A 12,620-nucleotide genomic window follows, 5' to 3' on the forward strand; every position below is an offset into this window, starting at 1 on the left:
TTTCTCCACCCCCTAACAGATCTCTCCTCTACTCTGCATTCCTCTAGCATTTTTAGGTTTATGTAGTCTATGCTACATTATCATGGTTAATGTTTGGTTCATAGATTACTTGGCATCTCAGTAGTTCCATGTTAGTGATATTCTCTAGTTCCGTTTTTAGTTAGGGCTATTTTTCTTCCTTTTTCTTTCTTTCTCTCTCTTTCTTTCCTTCCTTTCTCCCTCTTTCTTTCTCCCTCATTGCTAGGAATCAATATAAGGTCTCAGTAGATGTTTGTTAAGTAACTATTACTTCCTCAAGTATGTTAGAACCCCCATTAACAGTATAAAAGCCTTCTAGATGTTCATGTACATTACTTTCTCCTTATTTTGATTTTAGCCAACTCTTAATAGATTCATGGGCTTGGGTTATGCTGCTTGGAAGGAGGCAAGAATGTACCTTCAGAACCTGCTTTCAGCTGCGAAAGCAACTTTGAGAGATGATGCCACTCTACGGAAACGGTGAGGGGTGCTCTAGGGGAAGGTGTTCAGGCAGCACAGGGGATGGGTGGCATCTTAGTTGGAGACCCTAAAGGAGTCAGCTTCATCTTGTAAAGTTACCCAAGTCTTCTTTCCCTTGCTTCTATTGGCAAGCAGAAGAGTGCTGCTATCCCTCACGTTGATCCTGTGCCCTCCTGAGCGGCTCGCATCATTTGACAGCAGTCCATTCATTATTCATCAATACCTCTAGGCAGAGGGCAAGCGGTTCTTGACCTGTTTCAGAGAAGGAGTAACTAAGGAATGGAGGCAAGAGATTGCATTTCCCTGGAGAGTAACCACAGCAGCTAGCTCTCAGATGTGGCTTCATTTCAGCCAAAGCTCAGTCTTGTCCCCTGGTTCAGCAGGTAGCTCCTTCTGATAGGAACAGGATGACCCAGGCTCATCTAATGAAGGGGATTCAATTAGACTTGGTTTTTGAACCTTTTGATTCTGTATTTCAGTGCATTCACACCCCAGGCCTCTGCCACAATGCACTTGCCAGCCACCATTGGTGAGTATTGACCTTCTTTACCAAGACATATTTGTTTTATATATCAATAGCCAAAAAGCCATCCATCTTCATCAGCTCATGGTTTTCTGGGAATATGAGTCTGGGTGTCTAGAGAAAATGAAAATGAGAGACTGTAGGAATCCTCTTCCTCTCTTCTTGTTATTTAATATTCTTTTCCTTCTACTTTAGAAGGCCTGTGATTATATCATTGTGTGTCCTCCTCTCACCAGCACACATAGCAAGCTCTCCACGAATTTTGAGAGTTGCTGTGGCCAATAAGGTCATCATCTAGTTAGCAACCTTTTAATGACAAGTCTCTTTGTATTTAATTAGATCAGTTCTAAGATGAAAAACATAGTCACCCTGTACTCATCCTGTTTGAGCTTGAGTTTTGTTGACATAAATTTTTTTTATAAAATTAATATTATTTTTTTCTGAATGTAAATACCAACCCCCCCATCATTTTTATATACACAGCAGAACACAAAAATAAAGTTGCATTTGAAACTGTCAGTCTCCATTTCATAATGCCTGATTTTTTAAAATTGGATGTAATAGGTTCTATATCTCACTTTCAAAACTGATCTGCTTTTCTGTGCTTGATTTTGAACTTCCTTCTGGTCTTTATTTTATTTAAAAAATGCTTCTATGTCTTTTTTTTGCTATCATTATTGCTTTTGAGTCTCTCCTGGAAACTATTATGAAGTTACTTTCTTCCTCTAGACTGGAAATTGGGGCACAACTATAGCCATAATAAGTTTTAGACTGGTGAGGCCACCTTTGGTTATTTCTCCCTTTAGCTTTAGTTTCTGAAAGGGTACATTTTACCAGGACCTGGCTCCAAGCTCTGCTGCCCTTGTGGTCAGTACTACTTAGTCTACCCTTGGATTACCTGGATTCACTTTTTGGATGTTAGGCCCCTATAAATCTTTGAGATTCAAAGTATTGAGTCTTCAGGCCCTCCCTGTGGTCTTAGGACATAGTGCAAGGTTTCTTAGAGACCTTTAGTACTTGTGTGGTCCTGTCGCCAGGTGGCACGCTTTCCCTTGCTCTTTGGGGCTTCCAAAGTCGTCCCTGGGAGATTGTGACCACCATGAGACTTTCTAATCAGTCTTGGAATTTCTTAGGGAAACCTTCCATTTGTGCTGCCTTTGGACACAGAGCCTTGTTGGCTGATCTTGTATACCACCAATCTTTGGTTGGGTGAGGACTGTGGAAATTGAGCTAGTTTTTGAAAACCCATATTTATCCATCTTGTGACCAGTCTGAGACACTGGAGTGAGTCTTCAGTGAAGGACTTCCTACTGTCACTACATGATGTTTACAAATATTGGAAATAATAATCTCTAGTCTTGGTGACTCCATCATCCAGAAAGTCAAAGCTTTCAAGTAAGAAAGCACAGCTCAAGTTAATGTTTCTGTCCTCCACTGAGAACTGAGAAGACATATAGAAAGCAAGGGATAGGGACTATACCTGTGATTTTATTGGTTTCAGGAACTCCAGAGTGAGGAAGCTCCCTCTTTCAATGCAGGTTGACACGTTCTCTACAACTTAGTCTTAAAGAGTTGCCTAGAACACTGAGATGTTAAGTGACTTGCCCAGGGTCACACAGCCAGCATGTGTGAAAAGTAGGTCTTGAACCTGATTTTCCTGCCTCCACGCCAGCTCGCTATCCATTCTGCCACATCATCCATGTGGCCAGAGGTCTTTCCCAGGTCTCAGTTTGTCTGAGACAACACCTATTCAGTAGTTAAAGTCTCAGTAAGAATTGAGGTAAAAGATGATCTACTTCACAAAAGAGAACAATGTTTCTGGCCAGAACAGAAAGGATTGTTATTTATACTCATTCTGAGCCATCAAAACCCAAACTATGAGCAAGTGAGGCTTGGGCTGAGACCTATTATTGACCAATCAGTGAGAGCCAGAGTGATTTGGGTTTAGAGGTATAGTCAGGTAGCTCCATTTGAATCCCCGAGGGCTTTCTCCAAATCTGGTTTCCCACCTGTATGCAGAAGAAATCCTCACTATAATGGGTCTGACCAGGAATATGCTTGGAGATCTCCTAGGTGAGGAGAGTCTACCATTTCTTGAGACAAGTCATTCCACTTTTGGACAGCTCTCATTGTTAGGAAGTTTTTCCTGACTCCAAGCCTAAATTTGCCTCTCTGAAACTTCATTGTTCCTTGTTTCACCCTCTGATCCCAAACAAAGCTGCTCTCATTCTTGTTCTACATTATAGTTGCTCAGATCCTTGAACATAGCTCTCACCCTACCTCTCCACCCCTTATTCTAGTCTTTTTTTTTCTTCTTGGCCAAACGTGCCCAGTTCCTTCAACCAGTATTCCTAGGTCATACACTCATGGTCATCCTGGCTGACCTTTGGACACTCCAGTTAAAATATAGTTCCTAGAACAATATTCCAGGTATCCAGAGGAGGATAAAGAATACAGAGGGATTGTCCCTCCTGAGAGTATTGTGAGGCACGAAGGAAATGATGGATGTAAAGCAATTTACAAAACCTTAAAGTGCTGTATAAGTGCCATCAATGTTTATTAAGTACCTACTATGTGCAGGCACTATGCTAAGCAATGGGGATACAAAAAGAGACAAAAGACAGCCTCTGCTATGAAGGAACTTAAAATTATTTGGAGGAGGAGGAGTAATAGTCCTCCAGTCTGGGGATGACTTCCTTCCCTGAACCTTCTCCTGCACACCTGCTTTGCTCAAGCAGTGTTTATAGAACAATGCTGGGGTATACTGATAAATATTTAACAACTGGGTTGGGGAGGGGGCAGGAACGTATACATACACATTCGAATTTAATCTGCATTCTTAACACTTTCTTAAATCTAGACAATCAACAAAACAGTAAATGAAGCCCTGGTTTGTAGATTGCTGAATTCTGTGGAGTAAATGTTCACACTGAATGTAACAAAGGGGTCTTGGGAAGCTGATTAGAGGAGGCTCCCACACACTTCCAATTCACGTCCCTTTTCTTGGAAGTTAAACCTCTCTGATGTCTGTCAGTCCTTGATCACGTTAGTTATTGGGGCTGCCACATCACACTGCTAACTCATTGATCTTGTAGTCCATTAAAACACCCAAATCTTTTTTTTCTGAGCTGCTGTCTTTCTATGCCTTCCCCATCTTATAACTAGGAAACTTCCTTTTTTGGTACCCAAATGCAAGATTTTACATATATCCCATGAATTTCATTTTATTATTTTTAGCACAATGCTTTAGCCTGTTAAGATCCTCTTGGATTCTGATTCTCATCCATTGAGCCAGCTCTGTTTCTTAGCTTGGTGCCTTCTATAGGTCTGATGAGCACACTATACATTATCCAAGTCATTGATAAAATTGCTGAATAGCATAGGCCAAGCCCAGATCTTAGGATTACTGTACTATAGACTTGACATTTGGCCTCTTAAACTTTTAAAGTCAGACCATCTAACCCTTTGGGCAGCTAAGTGGCACAGTGGAGAGAGTGCTGGAGTCAAAAAGACTCATCTTTGTGAGTTCAAATCTGGCCTCAGATACTTACTAGCTGTGTGACCCTGGGCATATCACTTAACCCTGTTTACCTCAGTGTCTTCATCCGTAAAATGAGCTGGAGAAGGAAATGTTAAATCACTCCAGTATCTTTGCCAAGAAAACCCCAAATAAGGTCACAAAAAGTTGGACGCATCTAATAGACTAAACAACATCTAACCTTTACTGACTTCACCTGATTGTATTATCCACTAATCCATAGATTTTCATTTTTTTCCATATGAATATTATGAGATAGTGTTTCAAAAGCTTTGCTAAGGTCTAGGTAAAATATATCCTCATTCCCTCATCTATGCTAGTATTCTCCATTTTCAGATCTTTTCTAGACGATTTGCATTTGGTTAGTTAACATTTTACTTTTCTGGTTGTCCCCAAAGCACTTTGACCTGCGTCACATCACTTTATCTCTTTTTCCATTTCTTCATGCATTTTTGTGTTAGAGATACCCTCATTGGTCTCCCTGCCAGAAGTCCCTCCTCTTAAGAATCCAGAGTCCATACAGCTGCCAAATGGATGTTCCTCCCAGATCTGAAAATGTCACTCTTCTGCTCTAAAATCTCCATTGCTTTCCTCTTGCCTTCTAGGTATAGTGCAGATTCCTCCGTTTGTTATTTTAAACTCTTCACAAGATTATGAAGGATTTCAATCTACCTCTCTAAACTTATGACACCTTACTCCCCTTTATGAACTTTTACATATTAGCTGCTTATTTACTTGCTGTTCTTAAGACATAATGTTGTATTTCCTCAACACAAACAATGCATGTAAAACCCTGTTACATCACTCTTGTTCCACCTCAGGCAGTTTTGCTCTCAAATTCCCTTATTTTGTACCTAGAAAGTTTTTGCTGCATATCCCTTTTCACTTTTATATGAGATTGTAAAGAATTTGCAAGGTCATGTTTCTGACCCTTACCTCTACCAGGCTGCTTTTGGTATAAGGTCTACTTAGTGTAGCTTTAAACAAATTACACTTTCAAATTTATATGTGGTAGGTAGATTCGCACACGTGTGTGGCCAGCTTTTGAACTGTGCAGCCTTGAACTGTACTCTGGCTGTGAATTCTTACTTCTAATTTTGTTCTTGTTATTTAGTTGTTTCAGTTGTGTCCAACTGAGGTTTTCTTGGCAAAGATACTGGACTGGTTTCCCATTCCTTTCTCTGGTTCATTTTACAGATGCAGAAACTGAGGCAAATAGGGTTTAGTAACTTGTTCCCGGGCACACAGCTAGTAAGTGTCTGAGGCCAGTTGTGAATTCAGGCTTTCCCGACTCCAGGCTCTGTGTTCTATTCACATTATTTCCAATTTACTCTTGATGTAAATTTGCAACCTGCAATTCTGTGGGAGTGGATAGGATTCCATCCCAGCCTGCACGTTATTTCAGACAAATGCTGTTGAAGGAAATGATTCAAGATTACAAATGTTTTACAGAGATTTGATTTTGTTTTGTTGTCTTTGTAGCAAACTGCTTGCAAAGCAAGCACTCACTATCAAGGTAATTGGCTTACTTTTGTCAAAAAAGCCAATCCCCATGACTTTGAAGCAAAGCCTGGATTTTCCAGGCTTGTGCCAGTTAATATATTTGGCTTTTCCTGTGTAGAAGCAGCAGGAAATTGAATTGAGAAAAGGCTATTCCTGAGCCAAGGTGACCAAATTACAGTCTCTCCTAATTAGTTACTCCTCCCTCTGAACTGGAGGGAGTATGTAGAGCAGTCATCTTGCCTAGCAACACACAATCAATGCCCATTTCCTCTTTATCTTGGGGAGGCCTCTTTATCCCTAACCCTTCCACATTTCTATACTGACTGATCTGAGATATTTTCACTTTTTCCCCTTTTCCTTTGATACCCTATCATCTGCTAGCCATGTGACATTGGGCAAGTCCCTTATCTTGAGTTGTTTAGGAGCTTCTGTTAAATGAAGATGGCCTTACTTTATCTTTCTAAATGTAGGGGGCAGGAGGTCTTTCTCATTTTTGAGATTTATAATTTAATGATTCTATAAAGATAAGATATTCTCAAGGAAGACAGCTTAAGCTTTAGAGAATCCCTTTCAATCCAGGACCAAATTTTAGAAAAGTTTGTGTCCTTTTCATTCTTACAACCAATCTGCTAACTTTAGTCCTACATCATATATGGTTTCAAAAACGGGGCACCAGCATCATTTAATCCCTAATAGATTCCTAGACTATTAAACTATTCTATACAATTTCATCTCTCTTGGCTTTTCTTCTCATACTATTCAGTTCAACAAACCCTTTCAGGTTAGAAGGGACCTTAGGGTCCCACCTGGTGTAGGAACCCCCTTTATGATACACTTGGGAGGTGAGCCATCAACAAGTCTCTGCTTTATCATTTCCAGGAATGGAGAACCCCCTCACCAATTTCAATTTCTTATTTTTACCCAATCTGCTTTTTTTTGAAGAAACACAAGAGGGCAGCAGAGAAATTGTCTGAATAGGTTCAGAACTTGCCAGGAGTTGAGAACTTGCCCCAAGAAGAATTAGATCGTAGGATTTTGACTCTAGAATTGGAAGGAACCTTGAAGGCTATCTAGACCTGTCCTCTCATGAGGAAACTGAGGCCCGTGGAGGTTAAGTGACTTGACCAAGGTCAATGAGGTAGTAAATTTCAGAGTCCAGATTTGGCCCCATGTCTTCTGTCCGATTCGGGGGTTAGTGTGTTTTTCCCTATTTTATACTGAAAGCAAATGATGAAATGAGCTGCCAGCTTGGTAAATTTACAAATGATATTTACCTAAAACTTGGAAACCTTGTTTCATAAACTCAGCTAAACATTTTGCTGTTCACTGGCGCCTGTTTCTTTGAAAGTGTTGACTATTTGTTCTTACTGGGTTTGTGTTATTAAATAAGTGACTCTTCTTTAAAAATAAAGCTGCATATCTTTTCCCATGACTTCTCCCACCAATCCCTGGAGAGGTATGCTGTTGTCTCCTAGCATTTGAAGTGCTTTATCATTGATGGGGATTTTTTTTCTCTCCCTTCTCTAGGAGACTATACTGACTTTTATTCCTCTCGACAACATGCTACCAATGTTGGAATCATGTTCAGAGGGAAAGAAAATGCTTTGATGCCTAACTGGTTTGTATTGTCTTTAGTTCTTAGTATTTTTCTTTTATAATCACATAATATTTTTAGTGATCCTTTCCTCATAGGGGCTTAAAATGCCCATAAGAATCAAAAAGAGAGAGAAATTTAAAAGCTCCATAGTGAATTATGATTTTTTTAAGTTTGAGAAAATAAAGTACTTTGGGTACAGAGGAATTACACTTGAATTCTGAAGGTAGGATTTGTCAATATTTCATACTTAGAATCTCCGAACCAGAAATGATCCCTTGCATGTATATGGTGGTTCATTGTTTTCAAAGTCCTCTCCTAAACATTATCTCCTTTGGTCTCTGCAACAGCCCTTTGAAGTAGGTGGAAAGGGCACAGATAATCTCCTCTATCTTACAAGTGATCAATTGGAAGGCTCAAAACTTCCCCAAGGTCACAGCTGATGTCAGTATAGCTGGAATGGGAACCGAGGCCATGTGACCCTTCCCCCAGGCTCTCCTGTTGAGAATGTCCTTCACCTCTCCTGCCCTCAGTTACTTCATCTGTAAAATGAAGTTACTGTTAGATCAGAGATGTTGAACAGGTGATCCAGGCAACATTGGCTACCACCCTCCAGAGTAATCAGATTAAACTATAATTGGGAGATATTTAACATGATAAATAATAATACAATAGAACATAGATAATGTTAATATATGGTTTTCTAAGCTAAGTCACCTATGGGGGATCCATGCCTCTGTTATGGCTAGAGCAGGATTAGACCTTCACATATCCTAATTAGCAAACCAGGGCCCTTTTCTGATTTCATGTGGTACAATAGAACCACCTGAAAAAGCAATACTTCAGGCTTGGATACTTTGCAGTGGTCTGGCCATACACCACGATGACGCAAAAGAATCTTGTCTCTGCTTGCTTTTTTGGGGGGGGGAGTGAGGATGGGAGTAGGGGGATTGGGGGATGTAAAGCTAACCACTGCTGGATCTTGAATATTGGCTGTGATGACTCAGAGTTTGAACTAACTGATCATTGTGGCTCGGTTATCCCCATCCTTCCCCCTCCAACTGCCAAGGACCTTCTTCTTCTTTTAAAGTTAATTTTTTTCAATAAAAAAAGTTTATTTTCTTTCTCTCCCACATCTCCCTGCACCCCAACTTCAGTTGAAAAATCAAAATCAAAACAAAGCTCCTGTAACAAATTAGCATAGTCAAGCAAAACAGATTTCCACATTGGCTTCTTCAGAGTATCCTTGTCGGGGTTGACTCAAGGATGATCTCCCCTGTTTCCCCGCCCCTAGACTCTTAACTCCCTAGAAGTTAATGAGCCATACATTGGCAGACAGTAGTGAGAAGGCAAAGGCAAAAGAAGAGCCTGGATTATATATATGCAGTCTTGATTACCAGCCTCAAAAAAAAAAAAATCAAGTGTTAACTGTATGAGGCATTATTGTGTGAGAATTATGACCATCTGTTCCCTGTCTCTTCTGGACAGAAGAACAAATAGGCATATTTGGAAGTCTGAGTCAAGGGGAAGTTGTGGAATTTCCTTCCCTGGGGACCTTTAAGGAGAGATGTACAACTGACTCTCCAGGCTTTCTAGCAGGAGCCCAGATTTGTCCTTCATCGTAGGATCATGAATCTAGATCCGGAAGGGGCTTCCCAGGCCTTCTTGGCCAACCCCCTTTTTTCCTCTTGGTCTCACTCTAATTCTGTTCTCTTTTGATCCTTGTAATCCATTTTATCTATAGTCATCTTTTTTAAAATGAATAATCCTTATGCCTTTTAATTTTAATTTTAAATGTTGTATCTTTTTTGGTTTTTCTGTCATTTTCATTTCCTTTTTTATTCTTCCTCTCCCCCTGCCCCCCCAGCTATTCCCACATAACAAAGAATAAGTAAGAAAAATAGAAAATAGAATAGCAATTCAACAGACTCCATCATCAGTCAACAAGCGTTTATTAAAAATATACTTTCTCAGTGCAGGACGCTGTGGTAAGCACTGAGGATATAGAGAAAAAGTCAATACAATTGCTTCTCTCAAGGAGTTTACATTCTAATGATGAAGAAAATATCTAGGTACAGTACTTAAGTATGTTCAAGATGCATAGCACATACAAGGTAACCTGAGAGGGCAAGGAGAATGAGAAAAGGCCTCTTGCTGAATCAAAGAAAGCTAGGGATTCTAAGGGGTTGAAATGAGAAAAAAAAGCCTGGGGAGCAACCAGCTCAAGGTGCAGAGGCTGGAGATGTAGGTCTAGGAGCTATCTACATAGAGGTAGTCATTGAATCCATGGGAACTGGTCATATCACCCAGTGATGTAGACTGTAGAAAGAAAAGTGAACAGGGCCTAGGGTAGACTCTTGGTGTGACATACACGGTTAGCAGTTTTAAAAATTGACCAATATATCAAATGATTCTAGCCATATAGTTGTGGTGCCCCATACCTGTATTCTCACTCTTCTGCAAACAAAGGAAGGAGGTTATGGGTTTTTTTTAAACACCAGAATAATCTCGCAATATATTGCCTTCCTCAAACTCTATTGAATCTTTCCTTATAACAAAGAAAAACTAGATCAAAACCCAACTCTAATTTGACCCCAAACAGTATGTTTCTGACTTCCATGTTCCAATGTGAAATACTGATTATTACTGACAAGTGTTGTTTTACACGTATTCTCTGAACCAGGCTGCACTTGCCAGTGGGATATCATGGCCGAGCCTCCTCTGTTGTGGTATCAGGCACACCGATCCGCAGACCTGTGGGACAGTTGTGCCCTGATGAAAGTAAGTTCCCTTACGGTCGCTGTAAATAGATTTACCAATGGCACAGCCATGTGGATTCCATGAAGTATGATAGTTCTTTCCAAGAGGACTGTATAAATAATGGCAATCTCTTTTGCTTGTCTCAATTTTCCAGCCAAGCCTCCGGTACATGGTTTTTCCAAACTTTTGGACTTTGAGTTGGAAATGGTAAGATACGTATGCAATTTCTGATGGCCACTTATGTAAAAGACCTTTATTTCTCTGGAGAACAGACCCTTCCAAGAATCCCAGTGGTGTTTTGCCCCCTGTGGTAGGCACCTTGAGATTTTTTGTTTGTATTCAGTCTGAAAACAGAATGTCTTTGGGTTGATGATTTGATTCTGAAAATGCTTTATAATTTGTCAGACCAGTGGATTTTAATCACTTGAAATGTTGATGGTTTTTTGGATTTTTCTACAGTTTGTAGTGCGGTTCACTTTACTGACACTGGATTAGAGCTAACCAACATGTACCCTCCTTGCCATCATAGTCTGTTAGTGATATTCAAACCGCAGCTTCTCAATTCTGACTGGTATTTTCTCCTTCTACATCAGGCATTCTTTGTAGGCCCTGGGAATGCACTCGGAGAGCCAATTCCCATTAACAAAGCTCATGAGCATATTTTTGGAATGGTCCTCATGAACGACTGGAGTGGTAATACACCTAAATGTTCAAGCAACTGTGAGAGCCAGGTCCCTCTGTAGAATCAGTAGAGATTGTGATCATTGTTCAGAGTTACTCAGGATAATTGTGGGAGAGTATTTTCATTTATTATCATTATCTTAATATTAGGGTCCAGTGAAATTGAAATATTTAAGGCATCAATATTATTAATGATGGTTAGTGATACTATTTAGTATATATGAATTTTCCTTTCAAATACCCATGAATCTTTTATGTTTTTAACCTTGCCTTGGAGAAAGTTTTAGAGTGAACCACAGGTATCTTGTTCTCCCCACTGCAGCTCGAGATATCCAGAAGTGGGAATACATTCCTCTAGGGCCATTCCTGGGGAAGAGCTTTGGAACAACCATCTCCCCATGGGTAGTGCCCATGGAAGCACTCATGCCCTTCACGCTGCCAAATCCAGTGCAGGTAAGCACCAGGTGAAAGGGATTCTTCTCACCAGTATGTTCCCATGGGGAAAAACCTTTTTTTTTCCTCCTGTTGGGAACTGCTTTACGTAGAGGTGCAGCATGTAGTTGCATGGTAGCATGCAAAAGCAAATCCACTGAGGATTATCCAGAAATAAAAAGAATATTTATATATGTGTGTGTGTGTGTGTGTGTGTGCGTGTGCGTGTGCGTGTGCGTGTGCGTGGTGTGTGTGTGTGTACATATATATGTATATGTATATACTTTTGCTTTGGAACATGTGGCATGTTAGAATCATAACAAGTTTTACTCATTGACAGGGACTGTTTTTAAAATGTTTAAAATATATATGAATTCCATCTGGTAGCCTTTTAAGGATGTGGGGGGAATGAGATACTCAGTTCCAAGGTTAAAGTATTTTCAGAAGAAATAACCAAACTGTACTGGGTGTGGAAAGTGATCTCTGACAGAACAGGGAGCCCTTGTCTGATGGGAGCATCCTTTTCTGACATTCCAATGTTCTTTGGCCCCAAACAATATATTAAATGTTTAACGTATGTTAATACATCAGCTAGGTGTTTGCAGTCATTTCTACTTTTACTCCATAGGTCTCTTCCTTTGTCCTTTCTGTGTGTGTGTGTGTGTGTGTGTGTGTGTGTGTGTGTGTGTGTGTGTGTGTGTGTGTGTGTGTGTTTGGGAGGGAGGGGCAGGGTGGGACATAAAGCCCTTAACTCCTAATAGACCCCATTGCATCTGATCTTTTTCTAACTCTGAAGAAACAAGGTTCTTTCTGCCTTCAAATTCAACCTAGATAAAACTCCAAGCAACCCACTGGCATTCTGAGCTGTAATACGTTCTCTGTCTCTCTGCTCTCTCTCTCTCTCTCTCTCTCTCTCTCTCTCTCTCTCTCTCTCTCTCTCTCTCTCTCTCGCTCTCTCTCTCTCTCTCTCTCTCTCTCTCTCTCTCTTTTTCTCTCTCTCTCTCTCTCTCTCACACACACACACACACACACGCTCACATGCACACACAAATCTACCTGATCTCTTCTCACTCTTTCCTGGGCACATAGCC

General features: G+C 40.4%; 1 protein-coding gene across 1 annotated transcript in view; it reads left to right on the forward strand.

The window, feature by feature from the left end:
* Positions 1–12,620, forward strand: part of FAH (fumarylacetoacetate hydrolase) — a 53,874-nt gene that overhangs the window by 15,348 nt on the left and 25,906 nt on the right. Inside the window, exons 3-9 of the mRNA XM_072618940.1 lie at positions 377–498; positions 978–1,027; positions 7,590–7,680; positions 10,340–10,437; positions 10,571–10,623; positions 11,010–11,109; positions 11,420–11,550. Of these exons, the coding sequence (XP_072475041.1) occupies positions 377–498; positions 978–1,027; positions 7,590–7,680; positions 10,340–10,437; positions 10,571–10,623; positions 11,010–11,109; positions 11,420–11,550 (645 nt within the window). The remainder of the gene's footprint in view (positions 1–376; positions 499–977; positions 1,028–7,589; positions 7,681–10,339; positions 10,438–10,570; positions 10,624–11,009; positions 11,110–11,419; positions 11,551–12,620) is intronic.

This window comes from Notamacropus eugenii, chromosome 1 (assembly GCF_028372415.1).
Source record: "Notamacropus eugenii isolate mMacEug1 chromosome 1, mMacEug1.pri_v2, whole genome shotgun sequence".
Lineage (NCBI taxonomy): Eukaryota > Metazoa > Chordata > Mammalia > Diprotodontia > Macropodidae > Notamacropus > Notamacropus eugenii.